The sequence below is a fragment of the Poecilia reticulata genome, chromosome 22 (genome assembly GCF_904066995.2).
Source record: "Poecilia reticulata chromosome 22, P_reticulata-male-v2, whole genome shotgun sequence".
Lineage (NCBI taxonomy): Eukaryota > Metazoa > Chordata > Actinopteri > Cyprinodontiformes > Poeciliidae > Poecilia > Poecilia reticulata.
Window position 1 is genome coordinate 24,590,106 of NC_088851.1, and position 22,225 is coordinate 24,612,330.

Sequence of the window (22,225 nt, forward strand, 5' to 3'; positions counted from 1 at the left end):
GGTCTGCGTTGAATCACGTGATTTTCACACGTTTCGTTTTGACAGATTACGGAAGAATGTGCAAACCGAGATGAGCTGTGGCTGCATGAGTGGGCTTTAAAACAGACTGGGTTTGTTTTCTGACGTGTTGATGTTGTATTTATCTGTGTTTTCTGACGCATTGTGTCAACATCGCTTCACAATCAGATCTTCATCATCGGCTCCGTGTTATTACCGTATGATATGGCTGCATTCATTTCCTGTCTCTGCAGCAGCCCAGGCTGAAAATCCAGGGAGGAAAATGCCTCCCTGGATTTAATTAATGGTTTTCTTTAGGCTGTTTGTGAATTTGTGCCTGCATTTTGTCCTCATCAGATAATGATTTAAGAAGCTATGAAGTTTAGATTACCCTCATTTCCAGCTTTAACATTGTAATATTTTGGTGATTATTCCCCCCAAAATAATAACAAAACATACCCTGGACTCTGGTCCGCCTACATACCTCGGTCTTGAATTCATATGTGAATGCCAAGCGGACCGCTCTAATAGCGGGAAACGGACGACAGCGCACGGCATTCTGGGTAAATACAGCCAAAACAAAAGCGTTAGCCTAGAGCTAGTTGGAGAAATCGCTCTTAATGTTTTACCAAAAATAAACAAAAGTCATACAACCGCTAAAATCTGACGCTTCTCCATTTTTGTTTACATTTCATGAAGAAGGAAGTTGCACTCGGTGTCTTTTTCAGTGATTTTGGTGCAGCGCCTCCACTGGCAAGGAGGGGAACAGCTTTTTCAATTAATTTGGATCGTTTGACAGTGCAGTGAGAAACCGAAAGCTGAAAATGTGTTAGGTAGTGACTATTTGCATTTATTCAATTACATTTACCTGAGTAAGTTTTTTGGGAAGAAAAAACAAAAACAAACAAAAAAAAGGAACTACTTTGAAGAGTATTTTTACTATTCTGTACTTTTTACTTTTACTTTAGTAATTATATTATGAAGTATTTCTACTCATAATAAAGTCAGTCAACCCTTGATTCTCATTCTCATAATTGTAGTATTATTTTGTCAATGTATATTTATTAAACTATTTTTGTGTTAAAAAATGAAAAAGAAAAGAAAAAAACGTTTTTTTCACTCGAAACAGGGAAAACACACAAACATAAAAGGTCCAGACAGATATTCAAAAAGCAAATCTCAACACCTTCATTATTAATTAAAACCCTGGACGCTCACATGCCTAATTAAATGGAGCCTATATGTGTATATAAATATATCTGGCGAATGTAAACATCACCATGTTCTGTTTATATTTTTTGCACTGTTAATCTGTTTACAGTCACAATCAATTCAGTTAGAGTTGTAACAGCGGCCATGTTGATCCCTTAAGTGTTTATCTATTTGTTTTCTATTTTTATTATATATATATATATATATATATATAAAACAACACTGAACCATCTGCTAAAAAAAGGAGCGCTGTATAATTTCAGTTTTTGTTGTATAATAATTGTCTCCTGCAGAAAGAGCGATTCATATGGAACCAAAAACTGGAACATACTAAAGCAAAAATAAAAGCAGCACATGTTTCCTCTTCTATTATTCTTCACATTTAAAATGATATAAACTTTGCTGCAGCTGCTGAGCTGTTTTACTCGGACGTTGTTCTCCGTGTTGAGTGAAGTGAGTTGAGGAAACAAAACATGCTAATGAGCGGGCAGCACAACGACGGCTGTTTGTTTTTCCAGGAGGGAGAGAGAGAGAGATGGAGGTAAAGATGGGCGACTTGTTAAAAAACAAGAACAAAAGACACCTTAGTTTACTGCTGTCATGGTTTAGTGACTCAGGTTCACACTCAGCTGTGATTAAAACTAAACGTTCACATGTTTTCACCATGAACTGACCGATATGTTTGTGTTTTACCTTCTGGAAAAATGTAAGCTTTGTTTTGCCTCCTTTCGTTTCTATATAAAGGAGAAATCAAGTACCTTACTTCCATGAACAGGTTGAGATATATCTATGGTCTATCACATTTATTGGACAGTTCTGCCCATTTTGACCTATTTTAGAGCGTCTTTGTCAATTTTAATACAAGTAATCTGCTGCTTACAGATGAGCAAACATACAACCATGCATCTTTGAAAAGCAGAAGTGGAGCCTCCTGCAGAATCAACAAGAGTGAAACAAGTGGTGTCTGCATGATAAGTTGACAACAAAACACTTTTGATCTTTTCCAGGAGCCATTGTGCATCAAACACAGCGGTAACACCAGCTTGGGTTGCTAGGTAACCGCACACTGTGACTTAATAATCACGAGGTTTTTGAAACATCTCATTTTCTAGACCCTGAAAAACATTAGAGGCCTGTTATGAAAAATTCTAATTTTCCATGTTTTTATACTTTCATTTGGTTCTAAAAATGCTCAAAGAAAACATCCAGACACTATTTATCAATAAGTTAATGTTTTATGAATTGTTTAAAAAATCTCCTATTTGTTGAGTCGGCTTTGACAGGAACTGAGCCATTACCTAGCAACCCAAGCTGAACTGCAGCACATCTGGTCAGCTGGTTTTAACGCTGTCTGAGCTGCACAATGGCTACTGGAAATGACAAGTGTTTATTTGTTGATTTACTGTCCAGAAACTGCTTGCGGGATATTTGTTGGTTGTGTAGAAGGCTCTACTAATGCTTTTCAAAGTGTACAGCTGTATAACTTCTCACCTGTAGCAGCCATTTTCATGTGAAAGTGTGAACGCTGAGCTGGGGGGCGTGGCCAGCAGCAGCTTATTTGGATTTGAAGTGACAAGACGCCTTAAAACAGTTCAATCTGAAGACGAAAATCTTATTATCCAAAATGAATATGTTTTGTTTAGGCCATAGATTTATCCTAACCTGGAAGTGTAATAGGTCACATTTAATTTATGGACAAAAATGGTTTGGGATGTTTTTAGTAGCAGTTGAGACCCAATCAGAAGTGCAAAGAGTGAATTTTTGCGTAACAGAATAAAACCGTAATGGCTCTCATTGTTTGCAGTATTTGTCCTCCATACCGGTGTTGTTCTGTACGCTCACTGTGCCCCGCTGGGTGCCGACAGGTTCATGTTTGACGTGATTAAGCGCTCTCCCTCTGCACGCTGACATGGCTTCCGGCTGCCCTCCCTCTCCCCAGCAAATGGTTTGTTTGACAGCTTGTGGAAAACATGGTGTACCCCCTGCTTCCCTAACACGCCGCTCCGGGACTGGGGTTTCAGCTGCTCAAAGCCAATCTCACAATCCTTTTCTCTCCCTTTTACCTCATCTTTTCTGCTGCTGCTTTGGGACATCGCCGTTGGATCTCACCTCATGAGATCTCAGCCCACACCTGGCGAAACGCCGACTTCAACCTTTTTCTTTCGTTCCCCTGAGAGTTTCCTGAGCTCTACCCTTTTACTTTTGATTTCTGCCTTTTACAAAGATGTTTTACTTTCTGAGTTCTTTTATCTGCCAGCCTGAAAAGTTCACTGACGAGAACATCAAAAGGCATTTAAACTTTAAAAAAAGACTCTGCTGTGATGTCGCCTACATTTGCTTCAACTATAAATGAAGGAGAATGAACTGGATGCTGCAATTAAATAAGGAAAACAGTGAGTGGATATTCTAATGCTGCCCTTTACTCTGATAAAGATGCAAATCTAAAGAAGAAGTTAGAAGTTAGTTTGCTGAACTTTAAAGGTTAACATCCCTGATACTTTCTGAAAGATGAAAAATAATATTTTTATAGAAAATTACAAATAAAGAACATTTTAAATGATGAAACATGAAAGAGTGGCTGTTTTATCGTATTAATGCTTTTACAAATCAATCTGAAAATCTTATAGTTAATTCTTTAAATAAGCAGTGTGATCAATAATATTGGTAACACTTTATTTGAAGGGGGTGAATAAGGCGGTCATAACACTGTTATAAACATGTTATAACACCTGTCATGAACATGAATAAGCCTTCATGAATATTTATGACTGTTGTCATAAAACGTCATTTGGTAAATTATGACACATTTAATACAAAGCTGACATTATTCAAAATGTCTTTATGACAACTTGACATTAACCACGAAATCATTACTGTTTAAACTACCTTTAATAACAAAGTTACCTAATTTTTAAAGTGCAAACAGTAATAATTTTAAAATTTATATCAGTAATGATTTATTAGCTAATGTCAAGTTGTCATATTTTGAATAATGTCAAATTTTTATTAAATGTGTCATAATTTACCGAATGACGCTTTATGACAACAGTCATAAATATTCATGAAGGCTTATTCATGTTCATGTCAGGTGTTATGACATGTTTATAACAGTGTTATGACATGTTTATAACAGTGTTATGACCGTCTTATTCACCCCCCCTTCAAATAAAGTGTTACCAAGAAGGATTTATATGTAATATCAAATGAGAAGCGAGTAAAAACAATTCAAAGTATCTTTTATGTTATTGTTTTATTAGGATTTCTTTGTGTCATTGTGGAAGAAAATTAATTTGCTGTGTGTGAAATAATTTGTGGGCCTTACAGGAAGTAACGGGTCAAATGGGAACATGGAAGCAGAACAATCTGAAAGCGAGCAGCGAAGAGGAGGAACAGCGAGCGCCAACCCAGAGAAAACAGCCAAAACCACTTAATGGTTGCAAGATAAAGCCGAGAACACGGACAAAAGAGAGCGGCCTGTTTTCTCTGGCCGACAGACAATGGCACGACGCAGCCTGCTTTAAATTTTTATGAGCACAAGGTGCTTCAATGAATGTTTTAATTAAACATAAATTCGTCTTATTAGACTTCAAATTGGAAGGTCTCTGCAGTAGAATGTTTTGCGTTTTATTTTTTTTCTCCTGCTAGATGGCACAGAGGCCAAAGGCAATCAGGTTTTCTGCGGCAGCCGGAGGCAGATTAATCCAGCAGAGCCTCCAGAGTGCAGGATCCATTAGACTGTATCAGGACCAGGCAGCAAAAGTCACACTGCTGGGCTTCTTTTGGCTGCTTTGCGTTGGAGGATTGGCGGCTTTTGCTTTTTATTTGCCTGCTCTGCTGTTGGGGTTAAGCCAGAACTTCCTGAGAAACACCGAACCAAGACGCACACAGTTCATATTTCAGATGCAAACATCTACATGCAGCTCCAGACAACCCAAGGAGAGAAAAATCACAGTCTAATCCCTTCAGCAGAGAAATGTAGCTGATTAAATCAATCAGTTAATTATTCACGTTTATTTGTTAGCATAAAATCGTTCAAATAGTCATTTTTAGTTCAAATATCTAAGACAAAACTAACTTATAAGTAACTTTTCAGCAACATATAGGAGCTTGTTTTAAGTTAATGATGCCTTAAAATTGAAAAGTTCTAGATCCACTGGCAGATTATTTTACTGTGAACATGTTGAGTCACATTCCACGGGCACTGCGCCGTTACCTAGCAACCCCAGCCCGTTACCTAGCAACCCCAGCCAAGCCCAGCCCGTTACCTAGCAACCCCAGCCAAGCCCAGCCCGTTACCTAGCAACCGAAGAGGAGCTCCAGCACGTTTGGTCAGCTGTTTTTTTTTGTTTTTTTTTTACTGTATGTGTTGGAAGAGACACTTATTTTCACTGCAAAAACACAAAATCTTACCAAATATTTTTTTCTCTAGTTTGTAGAGAAAATAATAAGACAAAACTAAGTTACAAATAACTTTACAACAACATATGCGTTTGTTTTCAGTCAGTAGTTCCTTAATATTGATGAAAAAGTTTTAGTTCCACTGGCAGATTATTTTACTTATGACACGTTTTTCCCAAGTTATAAGTGAAATACATTAAAAATTCTGAGATTCTGACTTTAATTTCAGAATTCAGATTTTTTTCTGTCAGAAAGTTGAATTTTTCCCAGAATTTTGATTATTTCTTCTCAGAATTTAGATTTTTTTTCTCAGTATTCTGACTTTTGATCTCAAAAGATTAAAGTAATATATATATATATATATATATATATATATATATATATATATATATATATATATATATATATATATATATATTTGTTTCCAGTGGCCCTGATCCTGATCCTTAGTTCTGACTGCCTTAATATGTGTTTACATTTTGCTTTTTTACTAAACCGCTTCTGCAGACAGTAACCACACTGTAAAAACGTGAAGTTTTCTGGCGTTTCTTCCTTTTATGAGACAAACATGCGGTTTCACTGACAGACGTCCATTTGAAATCCCTCCCTGCCTTCCAGTCACTGGCCGCTCTGACTCCTCTCTGCACCTCTGACTTTCTGAAAGCTTTCTTTCTCTCCATCCAGTCACATTTCTTCATCCTATCTCTTCCCCAGACCTTCCACTGGATTTTCTTTCAGTCGCCACGTTTCACTCTTCTGGGAAGTTACTCGGGTCAAAACCCGGCCAGCTGCAATCTGGAAACACGGGTGAACAGAGACGGAGGCTCACATAAAGGCCAGGTTTTCCTCCACGATAAAAGACTCTTGTGCCTCTGATCTGATACCATCCAACTTGACCTATAAATGTACTTGAGAAAGAAACGTATCATGTCGTCTGGAGAGGCTCGGTTGCCAGATATGAGTATAAACCTCCCTGCAGGGACCGAAATTTAAATCTGACATTAGGACCTTGGTGAGATAGAAGCGATTTCGCTTCGTATTTGGCATTTGGTGTCTGAACAATGCAAAGCGTCAGCAGGGGAGGACAAGAGGCATTTCTGAATCATCTAACGGAAACTAAATAAAATGAATGAGTAATACATTCATGTTAATTGGTGAACGTTCTGGGGATTGCTAATGAATGTTTTCTGAATCAAACGGAAAACCTTTTTATCACAGCAGATTTTTCTTATTACGTTTTGTTTTAGCTCTATGGAAAGTTTGGATTGTTACATTATTTTGGTCACGAATTAAATGACACGGTTACCTATTACTGAGGAAGTTCAGCTCTTACTTGTTTTGCTCTAATTGGTGTAATTACTTTGCCGACATTATGGCGCATTAAAATAAAAATAACGATAATTACTCCTGTAAACGTGTTTGGATTCCTGTTGAAGTCCTACCTTGAAAATTATTCAACCTAAACTACAACACATTACTTCCTTGTACATCAACACATTTAATTTACTGGGAGAAAGGACTTAAACGGTTATTTTAGAAATCGATTAATCAGTTGTTCTGACGATTAATCGGTTAATCGGAGAAGGGATCTTTTGTTTTCATTCACCTTATTTACACAACTTTAGATGCAGATAAACAATTAATTTCCTCTTTTTAATCAGAAGATAAACATTTTGTTGCCTAAAAATTTATTTAATATTTCTCTAGTGAATTTGAACCGGGTGAATCAAAAACAGTCACCAACACTGCAAAACACTAAATTTTACCAAGAATTTTTGTCCCAGTTTTTAGTGGAAATATCTAAAACTAAATATCTTAGTTTTGCCTTACTTTAAATGCACCAACTTAAACTTTTCATCTTTTCCTGTCATGCAAAAAACCCAGAATCTGAAGAAAAATCTGAAGCGATTAATGAGATCATGCATGTTTGATTATTGAAATGATCGTCAACCAATTTAGCAATAAATTAATCGATTAACTAAAGTATGCAGAATCAGAAAAAGCATCTTCAGAGCAGAAATTAAACCAGAACTAAACAAAAATAAATATACATTTCACATTGTGTATACAATAGTGGAAATCTCCGAGTTTAGTTGTTTTTATTTTACTTTTTGAATCCCAGCTCAAACAATTCAGAGATAGATTTTCGTTCATGATCAACCTGGTGTCCAAATGCATCAGAAGGAGTGATTGTCAGAAAATCCTAGACAGACTTTTATGTTTCTCTTAGATAAAACTCCCTTTCATACCTGAGTAAACAGGTTTCAGTACACCGTCCTCCCAGCGGAACATGCAGAGCTCGGGAGTTAAAAGCAATGTTCCTCCCCGCATGTCAGGTAGACACAAGACAGCTAGCAGCACATGAAGCTTATGAGCCGTGAGTCACTGAACACAGAGACGGAGGAGTCGCAAACGTCTGGAAACGACAGGAAATGACTGTAGCTTCGAAATAATTGAGGGTTATCTTTATTGTCCTTAATGGTGACCCATAGTGTGTCAACGGGCCAAACAAAACATGCTCATTATATTTTTGCTAAAAACAAAACATACAGCAGTAAAACCAGCTAACCAGACGTTCAGGAACTCCACTTGAGTTGCCAGGTAACAGGTGGAGTTCTGCTGGGGTTGCTAGGTAACGGGTGGAGTTCTGCTGGGGTTGCTAGGTAACGGGCAGAACTCCGCTGGGGTCACTAGGTGAAGGGTCAGTGCCTGCTGATTTGTCACGTTACATTCCAGAGATTTTTGAAGCCGCTTATTTTTTTCAGACACCAAAAAACCTATTGCCAAAAACTAACGGGTTATTTATTTATTTATTTATTTTTAAGCGCTTGGGATGTTAGAAGCAGTAGAAACCCAAAATAATTTTCCCTCTTCTCCCAAATATGTTAACTTTACACAGGCACCAAAAGTTTGCATTTTGTTCAGATAACTGGAGCTATTCTTAAGTTACTTTACGTGTTTTTTCAGGCAAAAATGACTTCTAAAATCCTGCAGGGCTTCACTCTGGATTCAATCTGTGGTTTTCAATTTAGTTCAGTTTAAAATATGAAAAATAATAAATCCCAGAGGGAAGTTAAATGCTGTACATGGTTCTTTAAAGCGTTTCTGAGTACGGTCTTCTCTCTCCAGTCCAGTTTGTTGTCCACATGAACATTGAGTTATTTCTTCTGCCATGATGGAAAAAAGTGTTTGTCAGTTTTTCAGAGTCACCAAAACCCATCCAGCATTTATCAGCCAGGTTTTTAACGTAACAGTTAAATCAGAAATATTCTCATTTGCGTTACTCTGGCAACCTTTCATGCTACTGTTAGTTTCATAACAGGTTTTTATAATGAATCAAATTGCTTTTCCTTAAACACAATGATGTCCCTTAGCAAGTCCATTAGCGTCATTTATGGGTGAGAGTCTTTTCTCACAGCTGTTTCTATTTCGACGCATGAGACATTGTGGCCGTATGCAGATTTCTTCTGTTGACCTGGTCTTGCTAGCGTCGAGTTAATGTCTTAATTTTACTGTCTGTCTTCACCACTGGACATGGGAAAGACACTGCACAGCAAAAATGGCTAACGGGGACCTTTGTGCAAAGTTCACATTTTGCATGTTTTTGTGATTTCGTTTGGTTCTGCACTGCTTCTAAAATCAGCCCGTGTGTTTAATGTTCTTTTTGTTTCTGGAAAATGAGCCGTTTCAAAAACCTCCACAATGTAATGTAGCAGATTAGCGTGCACCGTTACCTAGCAACCTCAACTGCATTCCGCCCGTTACCTAGCAACCCAAGCACATTTGTTCAGCTGGTCTTCCCGCTGTATGCGCTGTACAATGGCTGCTGGAAAAGACAAGTGTTTTGTTGCTGACCTATCATCAACAAAACACTTGCTGCATTTTTGTCATTTGTGCAGGAGGCTCCACTTTTGCTTTTCAAAGACGTAAGGTTGTATATTTGCCCATCTTTTTGCTGATGTTTTCACGTGCAAGTGTAAACGTTGAGTTGGTGCGTGAGGCCAGCAGCTTATTCGGATTTAAAATGAAAAGATGCCCTGAAACAGACCAGAAGGCAAAACAGACTAAACTAAAATCTCATTAACTAAGAATGATTTTGAGTACAAAAATGTAATTAACATGTTGGTATACAGCCCATAGACTCACAGATGTGCATTTTTAGAGAAACATTAGTAGAGACTCCTGCACAAATAACAAGAATGCAGCAGGTGGTTTCTGGATGGTAAGTCAGAAAACCCCTGTCTTTTCCAGCAGCCATTGTACAGTGGTAAAACCAGCTGACCAAACGTGCTGCAGCTCAGCTTGGGTTGCTAGGTAACCATTCGGTGCCCATCCACTGCAACGTAACAGTCTGGATGTTTTTGAAATGGTTCGTTTTCCAGACACCAAAACACACGAACAACATGGCGCTTCGGCTGCTTTTAGACCCAAATGTAAATATAAAAATGTGCAAAAAGCAAATTTTGCATAATAGGTGACCTTTAAACTGAGAAAAGTTGACTGAATAAAAATGTTGGCCATGCTTCATTCCTATTAGGTTCATCTGTGGTTCATCTGCTTTTAACTGGACGCATCACTGAGTGGAACAAACTCGGCTGTGAGAGTTTTGTGTGTTTCTTTCCAAGCTCTCCTTCACTCTCCCTCCCTCATCTCACCCCAAAAACCTCACATTTTCTCTGCCAGAAGCTCCCAAGCATGATAAACATTGTTCCTGAGTTGTTATGGCAGCCATTTTTGTATTTTGTTATGTTTCTCCCCCTGGATGTGTGGACAATCTGCCTGTCGTTTAAGGTAAGCGTGTTAATGTGCGGCCGTGGGTAAGGTGTGTGGTCTTTCCCAGTTGTTATGGTTAATATGTTCTGCTTTCTAAATCATGTTTTTGCTTATTACTGAAACCTGCTTCTGTATCCTGACCTTTTCCACTCAAAATTATTTCAACAATGCAGACTGTGTCCTTTCAATACACATCTAAACGAACTCCAAGGGTGTAAATCAATGAGGCAAAGAAAATATTTAGCTCCGTTTGTAACCTTCACGTCTGACTTTTACCTGTGATCTTTTAATATTATTCACAAAAGAATGTTCCAGTTCTCTGTCTTGTTTCTCTGCCAAATTTACTCTTACATTTGTAATCTTTCTATTCTTATCCCTCTTTAAACATTTACTGCCTTTAACCATGTCACTGTGACTCAGTAAAGGGCACAGCACAAGGATAAACTGCGGCAACGATCTTGTAAAAACGGAAGAAAACGAAAAACAGAGACAAATTCGGAGGATTTTATACGGGAAGTAAATAAAACGATGGCTACGCAATGTAAAATACATACAAAACCCTTAAATTTTGTCACAATCCATCATATTCTAAGTAAATTAATAAAACTTCTGAGTTAATTGCACTGTTTTTTTTTTCAGCATGTGGAAAAACCATAACATGAATAAAAGAAAAACAGTAAAATATAGTGGCAACGTGAGCTAACATGGACGTGTCTGGCACAGAGGAAGCTCTGCTTCTACAACAAATCACTGGTTAAAAACAAAAGTATTTTCTAATTTGCTCCTATTTGAACGGCCTGCTTGTCACTGCAGCGTACAGAGGTTAGACCAGAGGGGCTGGAACTCCGGTTGCTAGGTGACGGCTGGACGGCAGTTCTGGTTGCTAGGTAACGGGTCTGGATTCCGCTGGGGTCACCAGGTCAGGGCAGTTCTTACGGATCTGTAATGTTACTTTTGGAAAGTTTTTGAAACAGCTCATTTTTCAGACGCCACAAAAACACAAATTTTAGCACGAAAATGTGAAAATTGTGATTTTTTTTTTTTTTGTAGGCGTCACTGAAAAAACATTTGAACCTCATTATTATTACCGTAATCGGACAAAAGATTGTTAATTTAATCGCCTGTTTTATACAACTATAGAAATACATTAACTAAATTCCTATTTTTAATAGGAAAATAAACCTTTTATTGCCTAAAAAGCATTTCGTAGCATTTCTTTAGTTAATTTGAAGCGAAGTCACTTGAGGAGTTTTAGCTTACACTGCAAAAATATAACTTCGCCAAGCATTTTTGTTTGAGTTTCTACAAGAAATATTTTTGTTTTGCTTTACTTTAAGTGTTTACTTACAACTTGAACATTTCATAAAGATACAGGAGCTTTTATTATGTAATTATTATTGAGTTTAAAAAGTACTATTTCTACTGGCAGATTATTTTAACATAGGAAAAATTTTATGTTTTAAATAAATAATCTGTCAGTGGAAGTAGGACGTTGGCATATAATCAAAACAAGCTCCTAAATCTTGTTTAAAAGTTACTTCCTAGTCAGTTTGTAGTTTTTCAAGTGTGCTGAAATATTTGCTCTATCAGCTCAACCAAAAATACTTGGTAAGATTTTTAGTTTTTACAGTGAAAAGATAGCAGATGTTTGTTTTATATATATATATATATATATATATATATATATAAATTTTAAATGCAAAATGTTTTCAATTTTTACCTTTATTTCTGCTCAGAATACATTGATTTCTCATCATTTAAAGGCGCAGGAACATTTTTCAGCAAGGCATAATTTTCTATACAATAGTGGAAAATTTGAATTTATCCGTTTTTATTTTGCTTTTTGCAGCCCAGCTGAAACAATTGTAATATATTTTTGTGTTCTGTGTTTGAATGGAGTGTAAATGTAAAACAGTTGTTCGGTTTCTTTAATATTTCATCCCCTGTGTATCTGAGTCAGCCTGGAATATAAGCCTGCGTCCGTCAGGAGGGCTGCGTTGGAGGAGGTTGTCGCATCCCGTATGTAAACATTAACCAAAATGTCAGCAAGTTATGCACAGCACTCACATCTGCATAATTTATGTACTGTGTTGTCTATGCAACCCCAACCTTACCCCGTCTTTTCAAAACCAGAGATGTGGACATGAAATTAGGTTTTTTTCTCAGAGAAAACAGAAAAGTATTTGTGGTTTTTTTTGCACCAGGTGGAAAATGATTTTATTTAGTGGGAAGTAAAAGATAAATCTGTTTAATTTAAGAGTTTATTTAATCTACTCTTTCCTGAAAGTTTCCCTAAAAATAGCTTAAAGTGACTGTTTAATGCTCTGTAGAAAATCCTTAAAAATACTCGAGCGTGAAATCTTGTTTCTTGTTTTTTGCTTTCAGAAGAAGCAGAAAGTTTTGAGTTTACAGTAAATCATCATTTTTCATGACAGAATGAGGGAGGGAACAGATTCTCGTTTCATGTTTCAGCTAAACGGCAAAATAAAAAACATCAACACAGGATCAGCTTTTTAAAGTTAACAAATTAGCTGAAAACTCAATTTTCCAGGTTCATAAAGGTTGTTTTCTACGGAGGCCCTGAGGGGACATGGAGAAAAAAAAAAAAAAAGGAAAGAAATCCCGACTTATTATCTCGAAAGTCGGGATCTCGAGAAAAAAAAGTCGGGATCTCGAGATAATAAGTCGGGATTTCTTTCCTTTTTTTTTCTCCATGTCCCCTTAGGGCCTCCGTAGTTTTCCCTCTTCAGCTCATTTAAATAAACGGTTTTAATCCTCATTCTGTGCATTTATACAAAAGTTTGATTCGAAAACTCCTGAATTAACAAAACAACATTTAACATTTAAACATGTTAAAGCAGAAAATAAAACTTTGTTAGCATTTTTCATCCATTTTACCTTTTATCCTTTCATAATAAACATAAATTCAGCTCTGGAAAAAACACGTAAAATGACCAGTTTCTCTGATTTTTCTTTTTATAGGTTTCAGTAAAATGAACTTTGTTCTTTTATTCTAAGAACTTCTGACAACATGTTTCCAAAATTCAAAGCAGAAAATGAGAAATGGTCAAAATAATGAAAAAGAAGCTTTCAGATGTAAAATAAAGCAAAGAAAACAAGTTCATATTAATTTATGAACAGATTTAACTCTGAAGAGGTCAGAGTTCAGAGTTTGGTGGAACAACCATCAGGTTTCCAGTTTGGTCCAATGCAGCGGCTCTTGGTTTTTACAGAGACATATTTTTTTATTAATTTGGACCAAAACAGTCACATCTACGGAAGAGAAATAGGGCCACTGAAATAAAAAAGTCTGAATTTTTTATTTTTCAGTAGCTCAGAAAAAATAAATAAATTCTGAATTCAGAGGGAAAAAAGTAAAAAATAAAAAATAATTTAAGAATTCAGAGGGGAATTGTGACCCAGACAAGCAACCAGCTTCTACGGAAGAAGATTAGGGCCACTGGGAAGAAAAAAATGTCAGAATTATTTTATTTATTTTTTTCAGTAGCTCAGAAAAAAAAATCTCAGAATTCAGAGGGAAAAAAGTAAAAAATAAAAAATTAAGAATTCAGAATTCAGAGGGGGTGGGGGGATTGTGACCCAGACAAGCAACCAGCTTCTACGGAAGAGGGTTAGGGCCACTGGGGAAAAAAACTAAAACAGTTCTGACTTTAATCTCAGAATTCGGAGATTAAAGTCAGAACTGTTTTATTTTTTTGGCCCTAACCCTCTTCCGTACACCCCACACTATTTGGGTTGTTTTACTTTTTATTTTAAACGAATGAATAAAAACGTCTGGATGCCTTCGTTTGCTGCTGCTGCCGGTGATTCGTGTTTCGTCTGCTGCAGTTGTATCTCGTTGCCCTTCGGCGCGGCTATCAGCAGCTACGCTGATCCGTTTCTGCGTCTGTTTGCGCAGCTGTCACTCACGCTGTTTACGCTCTCGGTGGCCTTGCGCTCCTTACGCTTGCCGAGAAGTGACAGGCCCCATCTTCTGGGGTTAAATGCGTCGTGACCTTTCGGTTTCCCTGCTCCAGACGGCCGAATGTTACCGGCAGCAGATTCCCCGTCGAAGCTGATCTGCAGCGACAGGCAGCGCCGGATTTGGTTCGTGTTTTCTGACCATCTTTGGAATAAAATTAAGATTTTATTAAGCAAACAACAGAAATGCTGAGATTATATGATGAACGTCTTTCTGTGTTCCTGCTCAGTTTGCATCATATCTATATATATATATATATATATATATATATATATATATATATATATATATATATATATATATATATAGTATGTACATGTGTAGATCTATATATGTTACAACGAAATAATTAATTTATAATAAACAAAATAATTAATATTTGCCAGAAAATAAACAGAAATTTTCAGTTTAATCTAAAAATAAAAAAAAACTCTACAAATAGCTTAAAAATGTCTGAATTTCAGAATAAGAAACATTTTTTACTTTGGAAATTTTCTGTATTTCAAAAGTGGAAACTTGGCTGGAAAAAAAATAAATAAATTTGAGGTTTATTTCCAAATTTTCAGGTAAAAAAGTGCAAATTTCAGAGTTTCAGAAGTCGGATTTGATTATAAAATAATTAGCAATTTAATCAATAAAAATTTATGAAAACCATTTATTAGTTTCCTTCCAATTCATAAAAAAGTCCAGATAAAATCCAAAGTTTATGGACAAAATGTGAATTTTCCCAGGTTTTTCACACTGTTGGCCGTTTTAATCCAAAACTTCACATCAGTTTATTGTTTTTGTGCTAAATCTACGGTAACACATCCATGTCGAATTTATATTCAGCTGACATTTTGAAAAGCAAACAGATTGATTTTCACAACATGTCAGAATATTTTCATTATTTCATCTTTTATTTATTCATATTTTTTATTTCTCCTTAGAACAGATTCATCCTCTCAACACATTTTAAACATAATAATAACTTAACCCAAAATGAACTGAATCTAGTGAATCTGGCCTCTTATGTCCGTCGTTTTCCAGGAATGCGATTTAAATCGAAATTTTCCTGCAAGTCCATCCAATCTGCCAATAACATTTTCCCACATGAACGCATTAATTAACAAGCACATAAAAACCCATTAAAATCAATATTTGCTGTTTATGTAATATCAATGTGACCCTGTTCTGCTGCCTCAGCGTTATTGTTGTAGCTACAACATGAACACACCTCAGCCTAGCACTTTTATTTTTATGCAAATGAAGCGTTTGTGGTCTCGCTCATTATTTTCACTCCGGCACACAGAAACGTGGGAGCAACGGCGGAGAGACGGAGAGAAAACAGACATTTAATGGCTTTACGTCTCTGCAGGATTCAGTCCAGTTGCTCCAGGTTTGCTTTTTTCCACAAAAAAAATCCTTTCACATTAGTTTCCCGTCATCCAGAAAAAAACAAACAGTTTTGGATGTTAGTCTGTTGTAGTTCTCTCCTTTCTTTTGAAAGATGCATGCTTCAGTCTTTACCTTCCTGCATGTTTCCAAACAAATCTGCTAAATAAAATAACCTGTTATCATCCGAAGCTCTTTGGAAGATGAAGGTTTCAAATCTAAACGTGTCAACAAAGACGTAGTTTCCGTAATTCAATTCAAAAACCCATAGTAATATATTTTTAGGATTTATAAATTATGGGTTACATCTAAAGAAAACCCCAAAACTCCCTTCTTCATTAAATAAGACGAATAAAGAGTGATTTTTAAAAATAAATGTTTTGGCCTTGATGTTCAGCATTGTGAAAGAAGCCGGAAAGTTCACTGCAAAAACACAAAATCTTACTATTTCAAATCTTAGTACACTTCAAATAAAACAAACGTAACTTACAAGTAGCTTTTCAGATATATTAGCTTATTTTAAGTAAATAATTACTGGAAACGGATTAAAATAAGTTCCACTGACAGATTTGTTCATTTAAAACATGGGAAAAATGTCTCCTTATAAATGGGAACTTAAAACAGTACTTTTGTTTTTTATCAATATTAAAACATTACTGACGTAAACAAGCTCTTATATCCTGCTGAAAAGTTACTCTTAAGTTATTTTTGTCTTATTAAATTAGAAACTAGACACAAAATATTCTGTAGCATTTCTGCAGTGTCCTCAGATGTTTTATCTTTTTTTAAAAGAAGGATCTGAAGCAAGAGTGGAAAATTAAGTTCCTAAAGGTCGACAGTCGGTGATGATTTGCGGCGCCGTTTCTGCTGCTGGTTTTGGTCCAGTGGATTTTATCAAGCCCAATGTCAGCAGCACAGCCAGGAAGTTTAAGATCTCTTCATCCTTCTCTCTGCTGACAAACTGTAACGGCGCCAAATCTACTGTAACGATCACAGAGACACTGGGATCATTACAGCAGATCACCGGGTTAGCTTAGAGCTAGCTGCTGTAAGCTAACTCTGTGATCATTATGGCAGATCACCGGGTTGGCTTAGAGCTAGCTCCTGCAAGCTAACTCCGTAATCATTACGGCAGATGACCAGGTTAGCTTAGAGCTAGCTGCTGTAAGCTAACTATGTGATCATTATGATAGATCACCGGGTTAGCTTAGAGCTAGCTGCTGCAAGTTAACTCCGTGATCATTACAGTAGCTCAGTTAGCTCAGAGCTAGCTGCTGCAAGCTAACTCTGTAATCATTACAGCAGATCACCGGGTTAGCTTAGAGCTAGCTGCTGCAAGCTAACTCTGTGATCATTACGGTAGATCACCGGGTTAGCTTAGAGCTAGCTGCTGCAGGCTAACTGTGATCATTACGGTAGATTACCGGGTTAGCTTAGAGCTAGCTGCTGCAAGTTAACTCCGTGATCATTACAGTAGCTCAGTTAGCTCAGAGCTAGCTGCTGCAAGCTAACTCTGTAATCATTACAGCAGATCACCGGGTTAGCTTAGAGCTAGCTGCTGCAACCTAACTCTGTGATCATTACGGTAGATCACCGGGTTAGCTTAGAGCTAGCTGCTGCAGGCTAACTGTGATCATTACGGTAGATTACCGGGTTAGCTTAGAGCTAGCTGCTGCAAGTTAACGCGGTGATCATTGCAGTAGCTCAGTAAGCTCAGAGCTAGCTGCTGTAAGCTAACCGTGGGATCATTACAGCAGATCACCGGGTTAGCTTAGAGCTAGCTGCTGCAAGCTAACTGTGATCATTACGGTAGATCACCGGGTTAGCTTAGAGCTAGCTGCTGCAAGTTAACTCCGTGATCATTGCAGTAGCTCAGTTAGCTCAGAGCTAGCTGCTGTAAGCTAACCTTGTGGTCATTACGGCAGATCACCTGGTAAGCTTAGTGCTAGCTGCTGCAAGCTAACCTTGTGGTCATTACAGCAGATCACCGGGTTAGCTTAAAGCTAGCTGCTAAATATTTAGCCTGAAGCTGAATATTTAGCAAGCTAAATAATCAAACTATTAAGCTTCAAGCTTCAATAATTGGTAACAAGCTAAATATTTAGCCTGAATATTTAGTTATAGTACTATGAGAATAAAGTCAATGTTAAGACTTCTCATAATTTTTTAAAAATTTATTTTCTTAGCGTGTCTCTAATGCTGCGGCTACGTATCGATGACGGCTAAGACATTTTCTGAGGAACCGCATTTGAGGTTTTCTTTGACTCTCAGCCAAAAATCATCAGAACGAAGAAAAATAAACGCTGGAAAACTTTAAACTATATTTAATCTCAGAGCGCTGCAGAAACTCTTATTGCGATAAATCTGTTTCATACATATGATCTGCACTTGGGCCATTATTGATAGAAAAAAGTTCATTTCCACCCCCAAAAAAATCTGAAATTTTCTGATTTAATTGTAGAATTTTTTTAAGAAAAAAAAACATGGGAATGTTTGAAAAATTTGAGTTTGAAACGTTGAATATTTTTGAATTTAAGTGTAAAATTTGCAATAGAAAAACGTAAAATTTTGAAATTAATTTCAGATATTTTCTAGAAAATAAAATTAGAGAATTTTTTAGGGTTTTTTTTTTAATTCAGTTTCAAGTTGAAAATTTTCAAAAGTCAGAAAAAAAATTTAAATGTTTTTCTGATATTAATCTAATAATTTTTTAGTTATTTGGCAGAAATTTACAGAATTTCAATTCAATGAGTCAAACATCTGCTGGAAGAAATTGTGAAATTTTGAGATCAAATATTTTTGTTTGACGTCTGAAACTCAGACGTCAAACAAAAATCTAGAAAATTTCTGTAGTTAATCTCAAAATTGCAGTTTTTTTTCTCGCAGCTTTTCAAACTCAGACATTTCCATGTTTTTCTTAAATATTTCCGAGATTAATCTGAACATTTCTGAGTCTTTTGGTGGAGATTTAATCTCTAATCTCCGTAATACTCAATGAATTGAACTACGGAAGTTGTAATCTACTGAAACAGTTTGTTTGCCGCTGCCTAAAAGCTCCGCCTGCACTTCATGAGCTTGTGGAAAGCCTGCTTGAAGTCGTCATTGAACGCCGTGTAGATGACGGGGTTGATGAGCGAGTTCAGGTATCCCAGCCAGGTGAAGAGGTCGAACAGGACCGGACTGAACCAGCACGTCATGCAGATGGCGTTGACCAGCGTGCTGACGAAGAAGGGCAGCCAGCAGACGATGAAGGCGCCCAGGATGATGCCCAGCGTCTTGGTCGCTTTGCGCTCCCGCGCCGCGCAGAGGCGTTTCCTCTCCAGCACGCTGTCCGCCAGCTTCACCTTCACGCTGTTCATGAACACAGGTGAGCCTCCGCCTCCGCCTCCACCTGCGTTCCCAGCCTGCAGATGCGCGTCCTGGTGGGAGGCGGAGTTCAGAGAGCAGAGCGAAGACCCCGCGGAGGTCTGGATGAGCTGCGCCGTGGTGAAGCGCTTCCCGGACGCCGGCGTCTTGAAGATGCGTGAACGCGCCGCGACGTAGATCCTCCCGTAGAGGATGACGAGAAGCACAGTGGGGACGTAGAAGGCACCAAAGGTGGAGTACAGGGTGTAGGAGATCTTCTCCGTGTTCACCACGCACTCCGTCAGCTCGCCCTGCGCCGTGGCCTGCCGCCAGAAGAGCGGCGGCATGGAAATGGAAATGGAGATCACCCAAACGACCGCCACCATCATGGCCGCCCTGCGCATCGTGCGGTGCTTGGAGTACTCCAGCGCGTCCGTGATGGCCCAGTAGCGGTCCAGCGCGATGACGCACAGGTGCAAAATGGAGGCGGTGCAGAAGGTGATGTCAGAGGAGAGCCAGATGTCGCAAACAATCTGACCGAGCGACCATGTTTTGGTCACGGTGTACACGATGCTGATCGGCATCACCAGGATGGACACCAGCAGGTCCGTGATGGCCAGAGACCCGATCAGGAAGTTGGCCGGCGTGTGGAGCTTTCTGGTCAGGAAGATGGTGGCTATGACGAAGGCGTTGGAGAGCGCGGTTACCAAGGTAACGACGCCTAGCAGCACGTAGAGGGAGACCTGCAGGCTGAGCAGCGTGGCCTCGGTCCACGGCGCCGCTGTCGCGTTGTTTTCCGTGACGTTTTCCATGATTTCAGTTCATAGCGAGATCCAGAGAAGAACCGAATGATATTTAAAAAAGAACTGGTTCATAACACATCGGATCCGTCAACATTTCGAACCATAAATACCGTCTCCGAATCGACCCGGAAGTTATCGCCATAAGCGGTAATATTGTTTTTTTGACGTCATTTTCAAGTAACGTAACGGTAAAATTTAATAAATATGTATATCTACTGAATATTTAACTATGCAACTGGAAGACATTTTAAATATCCAAAATAAACACGTAAAAAACAACAAAATCATCCAGATTTATTAGCTCTTATACTTTTTATAATAATTGTTTTATATTTTCTGTTTGTTCTGATTGTGTTTATTGACTAAATGTGTCTAATTAAGTCATTTGTGTAACTGTTGTTTTATCCTTTTTTCCAAAAATTTAAACCAATATATTTGATCCACTTGTTATTCGTTTTCAAACCTGTTGACTCTCTGACGTGTTTATGATGTTTTTAAACTGTAACATTGCTGAAATCTGCAACACAAATCAACTTGATTGACTGATTAATAAAAATTTTAAGTATTGTGTTTTTCCCCAATCAAATCAAATTTCAAAATTTCCTTCGTTTCGCTTCGTCGTTGAGGTTAAATCCTAATCCATCGTCATAATTTCCCATTTATCAGCCATAAATCTGGTTCTCCTCTTCAACAAAACCCAGAATTGGTTGTAGGAAGATGATGACACTCGTTTCACTTCTTTTTTTTTTCCTGATTTTAGGTCCATATATCAGACTTTTTCTACGACGCTTTGAAGACAAAAACATCAGAGTTGCATGATTAATGTGAGAACTGTTTCGGTTACGGAGTCTCTTCAGCGTCCGCTGGGATTCTGGGCCATTATGCACAACTTCGCTGGAATGAGATGATAAGAAAAGGTTTTCTTTCAGTTTCCCAGAGTAAAATGTTTGTCCATTAATTTCTCCTCTTCACTGCTCTGATTATCCGGGAAAGTTTCAGCGTGGCGTCCGTAGGGATTACGATGTTTAGAGTGACTTTAATCCAGCGATGCATTAATCTTCTATATGAAACAAAGAGAAGCAGAAAAGGGGATATTAGGCTTTGTTTCCTTTCCCTGTTATCTGTGTATTTCTGTGACTACACACAGAAATAAGCTTAATTCAGACGTATTCGTTAGTCGACACCTTAAACATGTGGAATCATAAAATAAATGGCTTTTTTAGATAAATAAAAAGCAATTTTAATAACATTTAGTCAGTTAATCTGTCAGTGTTAGTGATTATCAGCAGATCAGGAACTGTTCAGAGATCTGGAACTGTTCAGATTAGGAACTTCAGAGATCAGGAACTGTTCAGATCAGGAACTGTTCAGAGATCTGGAACTGTTCAGATTAGGAACTTCAGAGATCAGGAACTGTTCAGGGATCAGGAACTGTTCAGGGATCAGGAACTGTTCAGAGATCTGGAACTGTTCAGATTAGGAACTTCAGAGATCAGGAACTGTTCAGGGATCAGGAACTGTTCAGGGATCAGGAACTGTTCAGAGATCAGCAACTGTTCAGATCAGCTCCAGGTTTCTGGTCAAACGTTCAGGATTCAAATGAACATTAATCCCAGTTTAATGTCAGAAACTTGCAAAGAAAAAATTTAGAAATTTTGAGAATAATCCATCCATTTTCTTACGCCCTTGTCCCTCAGTGGGGTCGGGAGATTTTGAGAATAATCTAAAAAAAAATAAATAATAATAATGGCAATAATTTTTTTTTAATTTGGAGATTAATCTCTGAAATATTTTAGAATTTTTTTTGGACATTTCTGAGTGTGAAATGTAAAAAAAAAATTGCAATAAAAAGTTTATAAATTTTTAGAAGAATCTCAAAGTTCTTGCAAAATTCTTAATTTTTAATGTTAAATTATGGAGGAAAGATTCTTGAGTTTAATGTCAGAAATAATTTAGAAAAAACGGAAATTTCTCAGAAATTTTCAAAATCTCAGATTGTATTTTAGAAAAAACTTTCGGAACGTTCAGAACCACGCCGCTCCGCCATGACGGACGTCAAAACAACCGATGTTTTTCATCAACAAGCTCCTACATCCTGTTGAAAGGTTATTTATAAATCAGTTTTGTTCTTCCTGATAAACAGTTTGATAAACGTCACTTGATTTCATTCATTACTATTTATGTAAATGTAAATGTATTTTTGATAAACATAAATAAAAAGTCTTAAAATCTCATATTTAGCAGCTTAAACTCACAAAATGAATGTGTTTAATTACATTGATAGAAGGACAACACTGCAAAAACACAAATAATCTAACCAAGTATTTTTAGTCTAGTTTAG

General features: G+C 37.4%; 1 protein-coding gene across 1 annotated transcript in view; it reads right to left on the reverse strand.

The window, feature by feature from the left end:
• Nucleotides 1-14,999: 14,999 nt before the first annotated feature.
• The window catches only part of htr1d (5-hydroxytryptamine (serotonin) receptor 1D, G protein-coupled), a 37,837-nt gene continuing 30,611 nt past the window's right edge, over nt 15,000-22,225 (reverse strand). The window contains exon 2 of the mRNA XM_081603336.1: nt 15,000-20,944. Within this exon, the coding sequence (XP_081459462.1) occupies nt 18,784-19,893 (1,110 nt within the window). The 5' untranslated portion in view covers nt 19,894-20,944 and the 3' untranslated portion in view covers nt 15,000-18,783. The remainder of the gene's footprint in view (nt 20,945-22,225) is intronic.